This window comes from Erythrolamprus reginae, chromosome 5 (genome assembly GCF_031021105.1).
Source record: "Erythrolamprus reginae isolate rEryReg1 chromosome 5, rEryReg1.hap1, whole genome shotgun sequence".
NCBI classification, from domain to species: Eukaryota; Metazoa; Chordata; class Lepidosauria; order Squamata; family Dipsadidae; genus Erythrolamprus; species Erythrolamprus reginae.
This window is the reverse complement of record NC_091954.1, coordinates 116,119,779-116,140,748: the sequence shown is the minus strand read 5'-3', so window position 1 is coordinate 116,140,748 and position 20,970 is coordinate 116,119,779. Positions and strand designations below refer to the sequence as shown.

General features: G+C 43.7%; 1 protein-coding gene across 6 annotated transcripts in view; it reads left to right on the top strand.

Moving 5' to 3' along the window:
* The first annotated feature begins 220 nt into the window (after positions 1–220).
* The window catches only part of LRCH3 (leucine rich repeats and calponin homology domain containing 3), a 128,813-nt gene continuing 108,063 nt past the window's right edge, over positions 221–20,970 (top strand). For all 6 annotated transcript variants that reach the window (XM_070753826.1, XM_070753823.1, XM_070753825.1 and 3 more), the window contains exon 1: positions 221–506. In XM_070753826.1, the coding sequence (XP_070609927.1) occupies positions 233–506 (274 nt within the window). In that variant the 5' untranslated portion in view covers positions 221–232. The remainder of the gene's footprint in view (positions 507–20,970) is intronic.

Below are 20,970 nucleotides of genomic sequence, written 5' to 3'. Positions count from 1 at the left end.
TCACTGTTGTTAGTCAAGGACCACCTGTATGATAGCTCTATTCTCTCTCTAGCCCTCTCTCTCTAGCCCTCTGGACTACGAGTCCCAGAAGCCTCACGCCCCACCTGGAACAAACAGGAAGCGCCCCGCCGTGTTGCGCAAGCGCATTTCCACGCGGGAGGCCGTCTTCCGCCCTTCTCCGCCCACGCCGGCCCGCCCGTCTCGGCGCAGGCGCAGAGTGGGGGGCGGGCAAATGGCGGCGGCCGCGGCGGCGGCGGCTGAAGGGAGCTGCTCCGGTGGCGGCGGCGGCGGCGGCAGCTCCGCGACGCTCATGTCGGCCGCGTCGAGCGGGAACCTGGCGGCGGGAGGCTGCGGCGCGTCGGGGCCGTCGTCGTGGACGCGCTCGCTGGAGCGGGCGCTGGAGGAGGCGGCGGCCAGCGGCGCCCTCAGCCTCAGCGGCAGGAAGCTGAGGGACTATCCGCGGGGCAGCGCGGCGGGCCACGACCTCAGCGACACCACCCAGGCCGGTGAGCGCGGGGAAGGCGGGCGGGCGGGAACGGTGACGTTCAGGCCGGATGAGGGACTACACGGCCCATGCGCCTCAGCCGCGCGGGGGTGGGGGGAGGCATTGAGGCGAACTCCGGCGGGCGGTGAAAATGGTTGTTCTGAGGTAACTTTGGTGGTGGAAAGACGGGGAAAGGGGGAAGGTATCGTGTGAACCCCCTCAAAAGATGGAGGACGGCGGAGACGGGCGTCGTGAGAAGGAGTCCCGTGTCTGACCTGCATCTCTTCCCTCTCCCCCAAAACCCTCCCCCCTATCCTGTGGTGGCTTTTTGGAGGCCACCCCAAAGTTGGGGGACCCCTGTCTCATGTACAAGGTAGTCCTCGACTTACGACCACAGCCTGAATCCCCCCAAGATTTATGTTGCTAAGCGAGACAGCCGTTTAAGCGACTTATGACCACACTTTCCTGTAGTTGTGAAGCGAATTGCTGCAGGTGTTGAGGGAATAACAGGGTTGTTTTTAAGTCCCAGGGTTTGTTTCTCTCCTGTGCCAAGGATGCATCCCAACTAGACTCTGTGGTTTCTCTGTCTCGGATAATATATGTGGGTATATGCATAATTTCTGTGTTTATATTTTTGACATGTATATAGTGTATATTGGAGGTGGTGGCCCTTTGTGAGCTGAAAATGGCATTTTAATCTGTGCTGATAAATAGAATATAATAGAATAAAATTCTTTATTGGCCGTGTGATTGGACACACCAGGAATTTGTCATTGGTGCATATGCTCTCAGTGTGCATGAAAAAAAGATACATTACAATAGAATGGAATAGAATAGACAATAGAATAGAATTGGACAGTAGAATAGAATAGAATTCTTTATTGGCCAAGTGTGATTGGAATTTGTCATTATTATTATTATTATTATTATTATTAATTAGATTTGTATGCCACCCCTCTCCGAAGACATTGGTGCATATGCTCTCAGTGAGTGTTAAAGAAAAGATAGATTAGAATAGAATTGAATAGACAATAGAATAGAATTAGACAATATAATAGAATAAGACAATAGAATAGAATAGAATTCTTTATTGGCCAAGTGTGATTGGACACACAAGGAATCTGTCTTTGGTGCAGATGCTCTCAGCGTACATAAAATAAAATATACATTTGTCAAGAATCATGAGGTGCAACACTTAATGATTGTCACAGGGGTCAAATAAGCAATGAGGAAACAATCAATATTAATAACAATCTTAAGGATACAAGCAACAAGTTATCGTCATAAGTGGGAGGAGATGGGTGAGAGGAGTATATATTTAAAGTTACAATAAAGTTATTAAGGCTAAGTAAATCCGGTTTCCCCATCGATCTTGCTTGTCAGAAAGGTCACAAAAGGGGATCGTGTGACACCAGGGTGCTGCTACTATCATAAATCTGAACCAGTTACAAGCGTTGTGAATTTTTATCACATGACCATGGGAATGTGGTATGATTGCGAAGTGTGAAAAATGGTCACTGTTTTCAATGCTGTAACTTTGAACGGTCACTAAAAGAATTGTAAGTTGAGGACTACCTGTATTTTTTGCATCTATGGGTTTTACGCACCCCATGCTCTGCAGAGGAATCCCGCCATCAAAGGACTAAATGATGGTTTAGCCAGCGGGCAGATTAACATGTGAATCTGGTTGCCTTGCCTTGGGGAAGGACTGGATCCAGTTGCTTTACTTCTGAGTTTGTGTCAGAAGCCTCACAATTAAAATAAGGCATACTACACAACATAACATTTATAATATAAGTACAAGATTAAAATATGTACAAATTAAACAAATCTTGCCCAGAAACTAACAATATTGACTTGATTAACTTAATTAATTTACATTGAGTAAATTAATTTACTTTTGAGAAAATAGACTTCTTTGGGCGGAAGGCCTTGTGGCTGCATCCCTCAAAGATTTCACCAGCCACCAATTTTCCCCAAACTGGGTGGCTTGGACATCTGCGTGGACATGTGTACAAGTAGTCCTTGAGTTACTTACAACCATTCATTTAGTGACTGTTGCAAGTCAGATTTTGGTACTTTTGGCAGTGTGGGCAGGTGCCACGTTTTGCTGGAAAATTGAAGTCCACATCCCCATAAAGTTCATCTGCGGAAGGAAGCTTGAAGTGCTGCAAAATCTCCTGGTAGACGGCTGTGTTGACCCTGGGCTTAATGAAGCACAGTGGACCAACACCAGCAGATGACATGGCTCCCCAAATCATCAGACTGTGGAAACGTCAGGCTGGACTTCAAGCATCTTGCTGTGTGTGCCTCTCCATTCTTCCTCCATACTCTGGGTCCTTGGTTTCCAAATGAGATGCAAAAGTTTCAACAGTCTGTGTTAATTCAGGAAGCCATGTCATCTGCAGGTGTTGGTCCTCCTGCCCACACTGCCAAAAGCACCAAAACCTGGTTCAATGACCGTGCTTGATTGTGGCCAGCAAACTTGGCTTACCTCAACCCCATAGAGCAGTGATGACGAACCTTTTTTTCCCTCGGGTGCCAAAAGAGCATGCACGCACGCTATCGCACATGCGCAGGTGCCCACACCCATAATTCAATGCTTGGGAAGGGCGATAACAGCTCCCCCCCCCCCCGAGGCCCTCTAGAGGCTGGAAACGGCCTGTTTCCCAACTTCAGGTGAGCCCAATAGGTTCGTGTTTCACTCTTCCCAGGCTACAAAGGCTTCCCTGGTAAAAACGCCCTCCCCCATCCCCCTGGAGGCTCTCTGGAAGCCAAAAACTCCCTCCCAGAGCCTCTGTGGGAGCCAAAAATCAGCTGGCCAGCACACACATGCACGTTGCAGCTGAGCTAAGGCAACAGCTTGCGTGCCAGCATATATGGTTCCGCGTGCCACCTTTGGCACCCGTGCCATAAGTTCGCCATCACTGCCATAGAGAATCTATGGGGCATTGCCAATTGAAAGACAAGAGGTATGAGACTGAACAATGCAGATGAGCTAAAGGCCGCTATTGAAGCATCCTGGTCTTCCATAACACCTCAGCAGTGCCACAGGCTGATAGCATCCATGCCATGTTGCATTGAGGCAGGAATTGCTGCAAAGTGGGCCCAAACCAAGTACTGAGTACATATGCATGCTTATACTTTTCAGAGGTCCGATATTGTTCTATGTACAATCCTTGTTTTATTGATCTCATGTAACAGTTTAAGTTTCTGAGATGATGGATTTTGGGTTTTCATGATCTGTACCCCATAATCATCGCAATTATGACAAATCATGGCTTGAACTATCTTGCCTTGCATTTAATGGGTCTCATACATTACATTTCACCTTTTAAGTTGCATTTCTGAAATAAATGAACTTTTGCACAATACAGTGATACCTCGTCTTACAAACCCCTCGTCATACAAACTTTTCGAGATACAAACCCGGGGTTTAAGATTTTTTTTGCCTCTTCTTCCAAACTATTTTCACCTTCAAACCCAAGCCGCCACCATTGGGATGCCCCGCCTCCGGACTTCTGTTGCCAGCGAAGCGCCTGTTTTTGTGCTGCTGGGATTCCCCTGAGGCTCCCCTCCATGGGAAACACCACCTCTGGACTTCCATGTTTTTGCGATGCTGCAGGGGAATCCCAGCAGCACAAAAACAGGCGCTTTGCTGGCAACGGAAGTCCGGAGGTGGGGTTTCCCAGTGAGGGGAGCCTCAGGGGAATCCCAGCAGCGCAAAAACAGGCTCTTCGGCTGGCAAAAGGGGTGAGTTTTGGGCTTGCACGCATTAATAGCCTTTTCATTGATTCCTATGGTAAACGTTGTTTCATGTGACAAACTTTTCACCTTACAAACCTCGTCCCGGAACCAATTAAGTTCATAAGATGAGGTATCACTGTATTATAATTTTTTGAGTTTCACTCGAAACCATTCTAAGCCAAAAACTAAAGCTAAAATAAGAGTGGGAGCAAATTCTTCTGCATAGCGGAGAGATGCAGAAGAAGAAGCAACTGACATTTGACAACTGTCTTGCTTAGCAACAGGAATTTTGGGCTCCAACGGGATCATAAGGACTTGCTGTGTTTAGGAACCTGGGCTCTGACTTCAGGATAGCCTTCCTGCTTCTAGTGCAGAAGGAGCAGCCGCAGGAGAGAGGCTGTCCTCGGATGACAGGCGAAGGTTTGTTGATTCAGCTTTTGAATATTTACCCTCCTCTGCTAAGGAGGAGGTGCAACCGTCCGTCCGCAGGTATTTTGTATCGAGGGAAAAACAAAAACAAAAGCAAAGGCCCTTGCAGGATGGAGTTCAGGGCCAGGGGAGGCTTTGATGGTTTTGTAAAATTATAGGGCCACAAAAGCCTGCGAAACCCAGTTGGATTGGCAAGCGTTCCCCAGGGACCATCCCTCTGGCAGCGGTGATGAGGGTTTTATTTTTATTTTTTTTAATGTAATTCAGATCACTCGGCTTGACCACACATGTAAACAGCAAGGGAAGCAAAGGAAGGAGGCCGGCCAGCTGGCTGGAGGGCCCTTGAAGTCTAAAAGTTGAGCAAAGGGAAAAGGGCGTGGAGAGAAATCAAGATACAACCGAACCAGAGATGAAGCCGAGCAGATGCAGTTAGTCATAGTTTGCTAAGGGCTAGTTTGGTCCTAGTGGTTAAGGCACCAGGCTGGAAACCATGAGACAGTGAGTTCAAATCCTGCCTTAAGCAGGAAAGCTGGTCCGATGACTTTGGACCAATTATCAGAAGATGTCGAGTTCTAATTCTGCCTTAGGAAGGAAAGCCAGCTGGATAACTTTGGATCGAGTTCTAGTCCCACTTCAGACATGAAAGCCGGCTGGAGGACTTTAGGCCAGGAGACAGGGAGTTCTAGTCCCACCTTAGGCAGGAAAACTGGCTGAGTGACCTTGGGCCAGTCACTTTAGAAACATAGAAACATAGAAGATTGAGGGCAGAAAAAGACCTCATGGTCCATCTAGTCTGCCCTTATACTATTTCCTGTATTTTGTCTTAGGATGGTTATACTGTATGTTTATCCCGGGCATGTTTAAATTCAGTTACTGTGGATTTGCCAACCACGTCTGCTGGAAGTTTGTTCCAAGGATCTACTACTCTTTCAGTAAAATAATATTTTCTCATGTTGCTTTTGATCTTTCCCCCAACTAACTTCAGATTGTGCCCCCTTGTTCTTGGGTTCACTTTCCTATTAAAAACACTTCCCTCCTGAACATTATTTAATCCTTTAACATATTTAAATGTTTCTATCATGTCCCCCTTTTTCCTTCTGTCCTCCAGACTATACAGATTGAGTTCATTAAATCTTTCCTGATAAGTTTTATGCTTAGGACCTTCCACCATTCTTGTAGCCCGTCTTTGGACCCGTTCAATTTTGTCAATATCTTTTTGTCTCCAGAACTGAACACTTCCTTAGCCAAACCCACCTCACAGGGTTGTCGTGGGGAAAATAGCAGGGAAGGGTGTTACCTTGAGTTGTAATAATAAATGTAGCATACAAATAAATAAAACTTAAAGGTTTGATTGATTTGATGGGCTGTTAAGATTTTCAAACTTTTTTTATTTTGTGGGTTGCAATGATGCCCAGAACTCATTAAAAACGATGCATACTGTGAATGAGTTTGTGCTAAACCCGGAGGGAATGGTTTACTAGCTTTGTGCCAGTGCTGCTGCCTCCTCCCCGATTTTGGGATTGGGAAGATGTTCCCCCTTCTCTTTTACACTCAGGAGAGGCAGGAAGTAGTGAAGGGTGGAAGGAAGTCCTGTTCCGCTGCTGGATTATGGTCTTTGGGCTTCACAAATTCTGGGAATTCTGGGAGTTGAAGTCCACAGGTTTTAAAGGGATCATAGTTACCCACCTAGGCCTATTGTGCCTCTCTTTCTCATAAAATAATAATAATAATAATAATAATAATAACCAGGCAGCCACTGCTAAAATGAAAATATTGGACACTACTAGATAAGGAGATTCTAAGCCTTTTTCCTGAGCATTATATTCAGAATATATATATATATTTGGAGAGGGAGACAGACTCCTAATCATCCTTGAATTAAAGAGGGGGAAATGTACAGTTGGTCCTTGTTTAGCTACTAGATTTGTGGCTGGTTAAATAATCAAGAAGAATCAGAATTTTATAAAACTTGGCAGATGGTTTATAGTTGGTGGAATAATAAAAAAACTTAAGAATGTTTAAATAAAGTGCTAAATAGTAAAATTTATTAGATTGAATATATTATGTAGAGATATTCTACAGATGTGTATATTTCTCTGAATTGATCTAAACTATAAGTTTTTTTTTTCTTTTTTGAATCAAGAAGCCTTCTATTTTGAGCCGAGCGACTGTAGCTCCTCTTTATGTTATGTGTATTGTTTGGTCTTTTTATGTTTGTTCGAAATGTTTTGTCTTTCAATTTTAAAACAATAAAAAATATTTTTTTAAAAATAGAATTATGGCTGGCAACTTGGTTATTAAGTGATCACTAAGTGGAACTACAACTGTATTTATGATCTTACTCCAGCTATCTTTGCAGACCTGCACAATTTGCCAATGAGAGGATTGATCATAAAATTATTTCTTAAGCGCCATGATGGCTGCATGGTGTCGCTAAAGGAGGCAGTCACTAAATGGGAGCTACTTGTATTATGGGAAAAGGTTTTATGTCTAGAATCTTTCTTCCACTTTATAGAGAATTGTACAAACTGGTTGTGGACCTGGTGAGATATTCCACAGAATAGCTGGGATGACATTTTACTGTGAAATAATCAAATGCACTTCGGTAGAACTTGAGAACTAAATAGGATCTTTTCTGCATTGAAAGAAAATAAAGTTTCACCAGACAAATGGTGAAAGGCTTGAATAGTCTTACCTTTGGCATATTTTGTTCTTACTATGAGTTGACTGCGTCAATGCAGGTAGTCCTCAACGTATAGCCATTTGTTTAATGACTCTTCAGAATTCCAATAGCACTGAAAAAAGAGACAAACGTTTTTGGCACTTATGACTGTCTGTTGCACCATCCCTTTGATCAAAATTGGCTTGCACACATATATGATGGTTTCAGCTTTCCGGGCTCATGTGACTCGCATTTTGTGATCTTCTGGCAAGCACAGTCAGACCTAGGAAGCCAACTTCACTTAACAGCCGTGTTACTAATTTAACAACTGCAGTGACCCACTTAACAAATGTGGCAAGAAAAGTCGTAAAATGGGGCAGAATTCACCAAAGAGCTGTTTGGCTTAGCACCGGAAATTTTGGTTTCAGTTGTGGTTGCAAATCAAGGAGTATTAGGCAAGTGCCGATGTCATGCTATGTTTACAAAAGTAGAGAAAGGAGAGCTTCGAATGGCAGCCAAGATTTAAGATAGATAAAATAAAGCAGACGATTGAATATTAATAGGTGTGTCCAAATTAGAACAAATATAATCCAAATAGACTGCACTGTTTGAGCAGAAGAAAAATATAGGCTGTTTTGCATCAAAAGAGGAAGGAATATAATGTTAGAAATTATTAGCGTGAAGCATTGTCAGAGAGGTGCCATTTTGTATATAGCTGCAGATTTTTGAAATGTATAAAAATAACAATGGGGAAATGGTATATACTTGATGGCCTTAAAGCAACAGCAAGAAAAATATCCAGTTATGGGTGTCCAGTTGTGATATAGGGAGGCTGATGTTTGCTTACATATTTACAGACTGACTTCCATTATGTTAGCCAGAGGTTGTAAATGTTTTTGAGGGCAGGATAAGCAAAGGTTCATGGGGGGTTACATTAAAAAAAAAGATATTTATTCAGTTCAGTGATTGAAAAATTACTGCTTGGGAAATTGCTTGAAAGTTTTCACTATTTATGTGTTTTTGTTTTTTAAAAAGAAACCAGAATACTGTGGATGCTCTGTAAGAATCCTGTTTCTTAAGCAATTGCAACTCACATACCTTGAACAAACCAACATTAGTGGCTTTCCAGAAGTGCCTGCTGCACATTATCAATTTTTGGAGATAATGCTGACAGCGATGGTCTCCTTTTAACAGTTTGGGCACTGAAGCTCAAAGAGGAACATTGACTGGGGACTTCCTATTTCACCAAGCATGCTCAGAGCAGCGATAAGAGTTTCTGAATGTGTGGACAATGCACACTCCAGAACTGTAAAAGCAAACGAAATTACAACATGGAGCGTTTTATTTAAATGTAAAATGGCTGGAGCCTACAATAAATGTAGGATAGGAAGGCAGTTTGCAGTCTTTATTCTGCTTTGGTAATATTGTGTCATGTGTTTAGTTTAAACTTCACTCGTGTCTGTTTTCCAAACTCTTCAGAATTGATGATGGTATCTAATTTTTAAGCCTCTGGTGATTTGGGCAGAATCTGACATACTTTCATTTCTATCTTTAAAAAATTCCATTTAATGTAATTCGTGGGGCATCATATGCAATGGGATTGGCTGTGCTGGAGGAATTTTGTTCTCTTTTCTCATACGCTTTGCAGAATTTAGGGCAAACCATTAATCAGAATAAGTTCTATTTCCATGGAGGACAGAAGTATCCAGTAGTCCCCATGGGTACGTTTTTTGCCATCCCCAGGCTCTGGAGGCTTTCCTGAAGCAAAAATGACCCCCCCCCCCTTTGAAGATAAAAAATTAGCTGCCACTGACAATAGGGCAGGGGTAGGCAAAATTGGCTCTTCTATGACATATGGACTTCAACTCCCAGAATTCCTGAGCTAGCATGCTTGGCTCAGGAATGCTGGGAGTTGAAGTCCACAAGTCATAGAAGAGCCAACTTTGCCTACCCCTGACATAGGGCAACACCTCGCATGTCCTCAGATATGGCTCTGCATGCCACCTGTGGCACATATGCCATAGGTTCCCCATCACAGATATAGTGGAACCAACTATGGAACACCCCCCCCCCCCCCCCCCACACACACACACTGTTGCCATCCTGGCTTTATGGAATCAGCTCCAACCCTACTGGCCTCCCAAAAGGCTGTGAAGACCTGGCTTTGCCGGCAGGCCTGTGGGCCGTGAATATTACGTCTGTCCCGGCCGAATTGTGTATGAATGGTATGCATGGTGTGTTGATTGGACTTCTTGCTTTGTGCGTTTAATATGGGGGTTTTATTGTTTTGTATTTGTTTTCTTTTTATTATTGTACTGTATTTTATATTGCTGTAAGCTGCCCTGAGTCCCATTGGTATTGTGCAGGATAGAAGTCAGGTAGGTAGGTAGGTAGGTAGGTAGGTAGGTAGGTAGATAGATAGATAGATAGATAGATAGATAGATAGATAGATAGATAGATAGAAGCTGATAATAATAGAGATTAATAGGATTAATGAAATGCTGGGGGGAAAAGCCAAGGTAGGAACCCTCTTTCAAATACACTGCTCAAAAGAATAACGGGAACACTCAAATAACACATCCTAGATCTGAATGAATGAAATGTTCTCATTGAATACAGTACTTTGTTCTGTACAAAGTTGAATGTGCTGACAACAAGATGAAATTGATTGTCAATCAGTGTTGCTTCCTAAGTGGACAGTTTGATTTCATCGAAGTTTGATTTATTTGGAGTTATACTCTGTTGTTTAAGTGTTCCCTTTAGTTTTTTGAGCAGTATATATGAATTTGTTTCATAGTGCTGAAAACAATTGAAGGTAAGTGGGCACAATGGATAGAAACTTATTAAAAAGTTGACAGCGATGACCACACTTAATCAGTGGAATGGCTGGCCTTCAGATGCTGTGGCTGTTCCATCACTGGCAGTTTTTAAGAAGAGACTGGACAGTCATTTCCCCCCCTGAAATGGTATATGGTCTCCTTACTAAGCAGGAGGTGTGTGTGTGTTGGACTAGATAACCTCCAAGGGTCCCTTCCAACTTTGTTACTCTGTATTGTAGCTGGAAAAAATAAAGTCGCACATTGTCACTTCTGCTAAGTCAGAATTCCTTTCAGGCCGCAGTAGTTTATAAAGTTTGCCTCATAGGAGACAATTCCCAATGAATGTAAGAAAAAAAAATGGATTTTAAATGAAATGTGACTTTCTTGGAGGTTGATCGGTGTTGTGGTTAGCTCTGGCCCAGCTCCTGCCCCAAGGACTGTGGATGTGGGGGAGACATCCACATGCTGCAGGCCTGTTTTGCCCCCGGTGGAATCTGCTGATGAAGGCTCCTCTGACCAAGAAGACATGAGTGACAGGGAGGAGGAGAGTGTGGCAGAGAGCTCAGAAGGAGATCAATTATCTAGCTCCTCCTTGGATTCAGAGCAAGAGTTAATGATACAGCCACGCATGTGGAGAGCGATGCATAGGCAGCAACAACTGAGAGATTATTATCAAAGACAATGAGGCCACCTATGGTTGGGTGGGGCTGTGGTCATTAGTGAGGCTGCTATAAATAGCAGCCTGTGGGTTTGGCCATTGTGGAGGATTATCTGATCCTTGTGTTTCATGACTGCTTTGCTGACTTTGACCTTTTGTGTGCTGATTTTTCCCTGCTTTGAAACTAAACCAGGGCAAAGTGTGTTTCACTTTGTGGAAGAAGAAGGACTGTGAATTGCCTCACAGCTGCAAGCTAAGTATCTCAGAACTGATAAGGGACTTGTACCAATTACCAGTTTGTTTGGAGCCGAGTGCTCTTTGCTCTACAAAAAGAGTGCTCTGTTTATTTGCATTTTCGGTATAAAGAACATTGTTTTGAATTTTCAAACGTGTGCGTGTCTGAAATTGTATCTGTGCATTTTTGGGAAGATTCTACCAGAGAGCCCGACAGAACAATCGGTAAGCTGAGTATGGCGATTGTGCTTAATAAAAGATGAATAACACATTTGTAAGCAGGATGTATGGTAGGCAGCCTTGGGTATCAATTTCTCATCACGGGCGGTTAGTCACATTCATCCTTCCTTTACCAGTGTGTGTCCCAGGCTTTTGCTAAGAGGCAGGAAAGATGGGGCCAAGGGTATACAAATTCACAAGAAAAACCAAGACCCTATTTAGGAAGATGTATTTGGTCCTAAATCTAAACACACCGTGTTTCCTTGGACTTGAAGCTGAAGGCCCATAAAATGCTGCCTACGTGTGTGCCATTACAACCAGAGTAAGCTATAAAATAAACTGAAGCCACATTCCCTTCACCGCGCGGTTGCCACTAGTAACCACAACTGTTTGGATGCATAAGTAAAGCTATCTTTCTCTGCAGAAGTCATAACAACACCGCAGGAGGTTAATAGATCTGCAGTTAAATTGTGGATTTTCTCCTTTATTTTCAGCTTCGGTTTTGGACCTATCTCTGTTTTTCTCTGATCTTAAATAAAAACAGGTTGAATTGGGTTTTGGAGGAGGGGAATTAGGACCTCATTAAAAACTCTTCCTTTTTTGGACATGCCCATTCTCCAGCCCTATTAATCGGTGTAACTCCATTCCATAAAACATTTCACCGTCTTAAAAAATTCAAAATAAAGCCGTCTGGGCGAGGGTATATAATTTTATTTGCATGTTTAGAAATAGAGCCTGTGTAGGCATCCGTTGTTGATTACATTTATCATCTAGCTTACAGTCAGACAAATTTGCATATCACAGGAGTCAGGAGTCCTGCTGAATTCTGGCATGACAGGCTGGTCAGTTTTATATTTTCCGGGTGTTGGATTTACCATAATTTACTATATGTTGGGCTGCCTTTGAAGGTAGTGCCGCTCTGTTCCACCCACTCTTCTTGGTACATTCCACTGGGCCCAAAATCAGTGAGCTGCATCCTTTTACCTTATCAGATTTAATTTTTTTTTTAACCTGGTGTTCATTATGGGCTCTGTATATTGCTTGTATTTTAGTTCTCGTTTTAGATGTTGTTGGTGTCTCACCATCCAGAATTGTTATGGCAAAACAAGCACCCATATTATTATAATTATTATTATTATTATTATTATTATTATTATTATTATTATTATTATTATTTATTAGCTTTGTATGCTGCCCCTTTCTGTAGACTCAGGGCGGCTCACAACACAATAAAAACAGTTCATGACAAATCTAATAATTTACAATTTAAAATATTTAAAAAAACCCATTATTAAGCAGACATACATACAAGCATACCATACATAAATTGTATAAGCCCGGGGGAGATATCTCAGTTCCCCCATGCCTGACGACAAAGGTGGGTTTTAAGGAGTTTACGAAAGGCAAGGAGGGTAGGGGCAGTTCTAATCTCTGGGGGGAGCTGGTTCCAGAGAGTCGGGGCCACCACAGAGAAGGCTTTTCCCCTGGGGCCCGCCAACCGACATTGTTTAGTTGACGGGACCCGGAGAAGGCCCACTAATCAGTCGCTGGGATTCGTGCGACAGAAGGCGGTCTCGGAGATATTCTGGTCCGATGCCATGAAGGGCTTTAAAGGTCATAACCAACACTTTGAATTGTGACCGGAATTTGATCAGCAACCAATGCAGACTGCGGAGTGTTGGTGTAACATAGCAAAGAAATGCATACAGGTAGTAGCCCTTGACTTAACAACCGTTTGTTTAGTGACTTTCTGAAGTTACAGCATCGGTTACCACTGTTTTTCACACTTACGACCATTGCAGCATCACCATGGTCCCATGATCCAAATGTGGATGCTTGATAACCAACTCATACTTTTGTATGAGTCCCAAAATCAAGAGGGAAGCCAGATTTACTTAACAGCCGTGTTACTAACTTAACAATTTCATTGATTTGCTTAACAACAGTGGCAAGAACAGTGGCGAAATGGGGCAAAGCTCACTGAACAAATGTTTCACTTAGTAGGGTAATTTTTGGGCTCAATTGTGGTCGTAAGTCGAGGATTACCTGTACAAGAATCCAACTAATAAAAGTAGATTGGCACTAGATAAAGGTCAACGGAATTCGCAGGTGGGAGGTTGGACTTTGGCCTATTGTGGCAACGCAATGCTCCAAACTAATGACACATAAGAACCTAAGAAGAACCCTGGTGAATCAGGCCAAAGTCCATCAAGTCCAGCATTCTGTGTCCTGCAGTGGCCCCCCAATTGTCCATGGGGATCTTGAGCTGAAAGAGAAGGCAAAACCCTTCCTTTCCCTTTGACCCCCAAACAATGAGACTCAAGGGAACCCTGCCTGACTCCACCAACATAGAGGCAGCACTTGGACATCCGTTTCCATCTATGATACACTTGGCATCCATGAATCTTCTAATCCTGCCTTGAAGCTATCCAGGCTGACAGCTGTCACAACCTCTTCTGGAAGGGAATTCCATCAACCAACGACCCTCTGGGTGAAGAAATATTTCCCTTTATTTGTCCTCACTTTCTTACCTGTGAGCTTTAGGGAGGGCCCACTTGTCCTAGTATTGTGTGATAGAGAAAAGGATTTTTCTCTATCCACCTTTTCTATCCCATGCGTGATTTTATACACTTCGATCAAGTCACCTCTTAAACGCCGTCTTTCAAGGCTGAAGAGACCAAGGCGTTGCAACCTGGTTTCATAAAGGAGGAGCTCCATTTCCTTGATCATTCTTGTTGCCCTTTTTTGCACCTTTCCCAGACACATTTAATCCCTCCTTCCACCTCAGCCTGTTTGCCTTCTGCGAAAAATTACCGTTCCCAGGTAAATTTCACTCACCTATTATGGGTCACCTCTGCCCACTAATGGTTCCTTCCTATCTCAGGGATACGATGGAATGCAGGATCACTTCTATTCTTCTGGCCTTCAGATATGACTAGGACCTTAGTGATTTCTTTTGTGTTAATTTTATTTTTATTTTATTAGGCTGCTGTGCCGCTCCAGACACCAAGTAACTTTGAGCATCTTACAGTCCTCCTGCACACAAACAAGATTAAAACAGCAGAAGTAGCCAACACTAACAATCCCATAATGAAATGTTGTGTGAAAACACCTTTTAGACTTATACACCGCCTAGAGTCCCTTGGGATTAAGATGGACAAAGCATTGTGTAAATAAACAAATACATTGGAAAGATGCCCACTTGGCCCAAGTTCCCTCTGTAGACATTCCACAAGGGTTAATCTTTTGTTTTCCCTTCTGGGTAATTAAAAGATAAATCTCTCCCCTATTTTTCCAGGTTACAAAACCATTTTAAAATAGGAATGCACAGTCTGTGTGACTCCTGAACTACATGAATTCCCTAAGCCTAAAACCCCTCGTCCCTTACAATGTGCAAGAATTAGTTGCGTGGTTGATGTAGGGAACACTAGTTAGCACTGTGGCATATAGAATAGAGTAGAATAGAATAGAATTTTTATTGGCCAAGTGTGATTGGACACACAAGGAATTTGTCTTGGTGCATATGCTCTCAGCCTACATAAAATAAAATATACATTTGTCAAGAATCATGTGGTACAACACTTAATGATTGTCATAGGGGTCAAATAAGCAATGAAGAAGCAATATTAATAAAAATCTTATGATATAAGCAACAAGTTACAGTCATACAGTCAACATGGGAGGAAATGGGTGAAAGGAATGATGAGAAAAACTAGTAGAATAGAAGTGCAGATTTAGTAGAAAGTCTGACAGTGTTGAGGGAATTATTTGTTTAGCAGAGTGATGGCGTTCGGAAAAAATATATATATAGGTAGTTCTTGACTTAGAACCACAAGTAAGCCCAACATTTCTGTTGCTAAGTGAGACTGTTGTTAAGTGAGTTTTGCCCCATTTTACGCCTTTTCTTGCCACAATCGTTAAGTCAATCACTGCAGTTGGTAACGTTGTTTTTAAGTGAATCTGGCTTTGCCATTGACTTTGCTGGTCAGAAAGCCACAAAAGCGGATCAGCTGGCCCAGGGACAGTGCAACCGTCATAAATATGAGACAGTTGCCCAGCATGCAGATTTTGATCATGTGACCATGAGACAAACCATCATAAGTCACTTTTTTCAGTGCTGTTGTAACTTCAAACGGTCACTAAACAAATGATTGTAAGACAAGGACTATCTGTAATGTTAAAAGTGTGCAATAAAATAACTAATGGGCAGTTTCTTCCTGGAAAATGTGGAAAACCTTGGTCCTGCAGGTTCTTGTCTAATTTATGATCCCCTTGCCCCCGTTCCCTGCCCCCCCCCACCTCGTCACACCCCTGGAATGGAAGCTAGTGCTGAAATATTTGATTGCTTCATCCTGCAATGGTCAGGTGAAAAATAGTCATAAGTCAACTTTTTTTCAGTGTTGTTATAATGTTGGTCACTATGCAAAAGTTTGTAAGTTGAGGACTACCTGTAAAAAATATATGCTTCATTATGTGATATCCAAGTTGGTGTCAACTCCTCCGATATCATAAATATTCTCCGTAACAATCTGTTTTTAAATCTTGTGCTTTGGGTCTTGCAACAATATGCTGATTGCTAGGATAACTGAATCCATTCATCTTGCCAAAACACATTAATAAAGTATAAGCAGATAGGACTATTTAAATAAACAGATAATTTAGTTTTCTATAGTAGCATTCCTCTCATTTCAAGCTTAAATACTGATAGTCTTGTTTAGTGTCTTCCTAGTGTCTAGTGAAGGTTCACATGAGTTATGAAGGTGAGGAAGCAATTTTGGGTCCAATACCCACATTTACAATATTTGTATCTGAACCTGAAGAATAAACAAATAGCAGAATTGCTGCCAGATAAAATTCATTTCAAATTAATTTTTAATTATGTTATGTTTTAATGCCAGTAAATTTTAGCTCAGAATTTGTACTAATTGTGGGACTGCTATATCAATAGGAAATATTAATTTTACATCCTTGAAATATATATCTGTCGTCTGTCTATCTGTCTATCCACCTACCCACCCATATCTATCTATCTATCTATCTATCTATCTATCTATCTATCTATCTATTCATCCATCCATCCATCCCTGTCTGTCTGTCTGTCTGTCTGTCTGTCTCGGTCTTCTATCTATGGCTATAATATATAAAATATTGACATGATTGACACTTTGAACAAAAGACCCTGTTCCATGCAAACCTATGGTTTTATCTTTAAAATGCAGAAAATAATACAGTGATACCTCGTCTTACAAACACCTCATCATACAAACTTTTCGAGATACAAACCCGGGGTTTAAGATTTTTTTGCCTCTTCTTACAAACTATTTTCACCTTACAAACCAAACCCAAGCCGACTCCACTGGGATGCCCCGCCTCCGAACTTCTGTTGCCAGCGCGCCCATTTTTGCACTGCTGGGATTCTCCTGAGCCTCTCCTCCATGGGAAACACCACCTCCAGACTTCCGTGTTTTTGCGATGCTGCAGGGGAATCCCAGCAGTGCAAAAATGGGTGCTTCACTGGCAATGGAAGTCCAGAGGTGGGGTTTCCCAGCGAGGGGAGCTTCAGCGAAGTCACAGCATCACAAAAACACGGAAGTCTGGAGGTGGGGTTTCCCATGGAGGGGAGCCTCAGAGGAATCCCAACAGCGCAAAAATGGGCGCTTCGGCTGGCAAAAGGGGTGAATTTTGGGCTTGCACGCATTAATCGCTTTTCCATTGGTTCCTATGGGAAACCACTCTATAAAGAAGCGCTTGTGCGCCCCCTCCTCAAGAAGCCCTCCCTGGACCCAGCCGTACTTAACAACTATCGTCCAGTCTCCAACCTTCCCTTTATGGGGAAGGTTGTCGAGAAGGTGGTAGCGCTCCAGCTCCAACGGTCCTTGGAAGAAGCTGATTATCTAGGTCCCCGACAGTCAGGCTTCAGGCCCGGTTACAGCACGGAAACCGCTTTGGTCGCGTTGATGGATGATCTCTGGCGGGCCCGGGACAGGGGTTTATCCTCTGTCCTGGTGCTCCTCGATCTCTCAGCGGCTTTCGATACCATCGACCATGGTATCCTTCTGCGCCGGTTGGAGGGGTTGGGGGTGGGAGGCACTGTTCTTCAGTGGTTCTCCTCCTACCTCTCTGGCCGGTCGCAGTCGGTGTTAGTGGGGGGTCAGAGGTCGGCTCCGAGGTCTCTCCCTTGTGGAGTGCCTCAGGGGTCGGTCCTCTCCCCCTTGCTATTTAACATCTACATGAAACCGCTGGGAGAGATCATCCAAGGACATGGGGTGAGGTATCATCAATATGCCGATGATACCCAGCTTTACATCTCCACCCCATGCCCAGTCAACGAAGCGGTGGAAGTGATGTGCCGGTGCCTGGAGGCTGTCGGGGCCTGGATGGGTGTCAACAGACTCAAACTCAACCCGGATAAGACGGAGTGGCTGTGGGTTCTGCCTCCCAAGGACAATCCCATCTGTCCGTCCATCACCCTGGGGGGGAATTATTGACCCCCTCAGAGAGGGTCCGCAACTTGGGCGTCCTCCTCGATCCACAGCTCACATTAGAAAACCATCTCTCAGCTGTGGCGAGGGGGGCGTTTGCCCAGGTTCGCCTGGTGCACCAGTTGCGGCCCTATCTGGACCGGGACTCATTGCTCACAGTCACTCATGCCCTCATCACCTCGAGGTTCGACTACTGTAATGCTCTCTACATGGGGCTACCTTTGAAAAGTGTTCGGAAACTTCAGATCGTGCAGAATGCAGCTGCGAGAGCAGTCATGGGCTTACCTAGGTATGCCCATGTTTCACCAACACTACGCAGTCTGCATTGGCTGCCGATCAATTTCCGGTCACAATTCAAAGTGTTGGTTATGACCTTTAAAGCCCTTCATGGCATCGGACCAGAATATCTCCGAGACCGCCTCCTGCCGCACGAATCCCAGCGACCGATTAGGTCCCACAGAGTGGGCCTTCTCCGGGTCCCGTCAACCAAACAATGCTGGTTGGCGGGTCCCAGGGGAAGAGCCTTCTCTGTGGCGGCACCGGCTCTCTGGAACCAGCTCCCCCCAGAGATTAGAACTGCCCCTACTCTTCCTGCCTTCCGAAAACTCCTCAAAACCCACCTTTGTCGTCAGGCATGGGGAAACTAAACATCTCCCCTGGGCACGTCAATTTATGCATGGTATGCTTGTGTGTGTGTCTGTTATCATATGGGGTTTCTTTTCTTAAATCGTTAATTTTGATTAATTGGATTGTTGTGACTGTTTTTACATGTTGTGAGCCGCCCCGAGTCTTCGGAGAGGGGCGGCATACAAGTCCAACAAATAAATAAATAAATAAATAAATAAACATTGTTTCATCTTACAAACTTTTCACCTTAAGAACCTCATCCCGGAACCAATTAAGTTTGTAAGACAAGGTATCACTGTATTTGCCATTGTCTAAGATAGTGCAAAGTAACTCGGTTCACTCAGATGCGATGGGCGGTGTAGAACTGTAGTAAATGAAGTAGTTAAACTCCCATCATTTTCGAATTGCCCCATCTTTTTCCTCGCAGTCACCGTAAAACCAGATTTCTCAAACTTTGGCTGCTTGTTCTCACACTGCAAATTGTTTAAGGTGTGCACGCTCAGCTTCCGGTTTCTTGCAATAATCTTTCTTGAGATGTTGAGAGGAACTTCCTGCCTGCCGAGGCGGTCACAGCTGGCTGACTGGCATCCGAGATGGCTTAGTTAGCAATGCCTGCAGATGCGGCTCTGCAACCCAGCAGGCTGCGAGTGCCAGTCCCGCCTTAGCCACAGATCCTAATATGTTCATATGTCTGTCTCCGCCCCACCAATTTGATGAAAATCTGCTTCTTCCTGAGGTTACAACTGAGTGTCCTTAAAACAGGCTGAAATCCTACTCTACATTTATGTAATCTAATATTTATAAAGTGCAAAGGAATTGCCTGCGGTCTTTGTACAAAGCATTTGTTTTTCAAAGAGTTTGAACATAATTATGCCTTCTTTTTTCCTTTTAAATTTCATTCTTTCCTTAAATCTTTCGTAGGGTTTGTGAAAGTGGCCTGACTATCTTTTTTCTAAGAATGGAAAATATAAGTTTTTTGTTGTTGTTAATAGCATCTATTAGCCCTGAGTCCTTTGGGATTGCGCGACATAGAAGTCGAATACATAAATATTCTAGGATTTGGGGTAGATATTCCTTGATTTGCAGCCATTCATTTAGTGACCTTTCCAAGTTGCAACAGCACTGGAAAAGCAACTTATGGCCATTTTTCACACTTATTAATAATGCCCCACGGTCAGGTGATCAAAATTTGAATGCTTAGCAACTGGCTCATATTTATTTATTTATCCGACTTCTATGCCGCCCAATCCCGAAGGTCTCGGGGTGGCTTACAACAGTATAAAATACAAAAACAGTAAAAAAAGAAGTCAAATATAGAATCTGAATTGTAAAACCATAATTAAAAGCCATAATTTTTTTAAAAAATTATGGGTTTTTAGCTTTCTAATTATTGAATTTGTATTATATATTGTTTTCTGTTGCTGTTGTGAGCCGCCCCGAGTCTGCGGAGAGGGGCAGCATACAAATTTAATAAATTAATTACCGGTAATTAATTAATTAATTAATTAACCCAATATGCATACTTGACATTCATACAATTTGGCCATGATTGTTGTTCGTTCATGGCCCCCAGGCCTGCTGGCAGAGCCAGGTCTTCGTGGTCTTTTGAAAGGCCAGTAGGGTGGGAGCAGTAAGGCCTCCCGGGGGGGGGGGTAGTTGGTTCCATAGAGCTGGGACGGCAACAGAGAAGGCCCTCCCCCAGCGGCCCCGCCAACCTGCATTGCTTAGTTCAATGGGACCTGGAGGAGGCCAATTCTGAGCTCTTATTGGTCTCTGGGAGGTAGGCGGCAAGAGGCGGTCCCGTAGGTAATCTGGCCCTGAGCCATGTAGGGCTTTATAGGTAATAAGCAAGAATTGTGTCCGGACACTAATAGGAAGCCAGTGCAGCTCACGGAGTGTAGGTGTTATATGGGTGTACCCATGGCAGCTCGCGTGGCTGCATTCTGGAGTCTCCAAACACTCTTCAAGGGTAGCCCCATGTACAGTGCCTTGCAACAATCAAGACGGGAGGTGATGAAGGCCTGAGTGACTGTGCATAGAACCTCCTGGTCCAAATATTTATGATAGCTGCAGTGTTGTGATGGGGAAGCTACATTCACTTAACTACCTTATTTATTTATTTATTATTTTACTTATTAGATTTGTATGCCGCCCCTCTCCGCAGACTCTGGGCGGCTCACAGCAGTGATAAAACAGTATACAATGACAAATCTAATATTAAGTCTAAAATAACAATTTTACATTAAAAACCTAAAAAAACTCCTTATATAAAAACATGCACACAAACATTCCATACATAAATCTACATAGGCAAGGGGAGATGTCTCAGTTCCCCCATGCCTGACGGCAGAGGTGGGTTTTAAGAAGTTTACGAAAGGCAAGGAGGGTGGGGGCAGTTCTAATCTCCGGGGAGAGCTGGTTCCAGAGTGTTGGGGCCGCCACAGAGAAGGCTCTTCCCCTGGATCCCGCCAGCCGACATTGTTTAGTCGACGGGACCCGGAGAAGGCCAACTCTGTGGGACCTAACCGGCCGCTGGGATTCATGCAGCAGAAGGCGGTCCCGGAGATATTCTGGTCCGGTGCCATGAAGGGCTTTATAGGTCATAACCA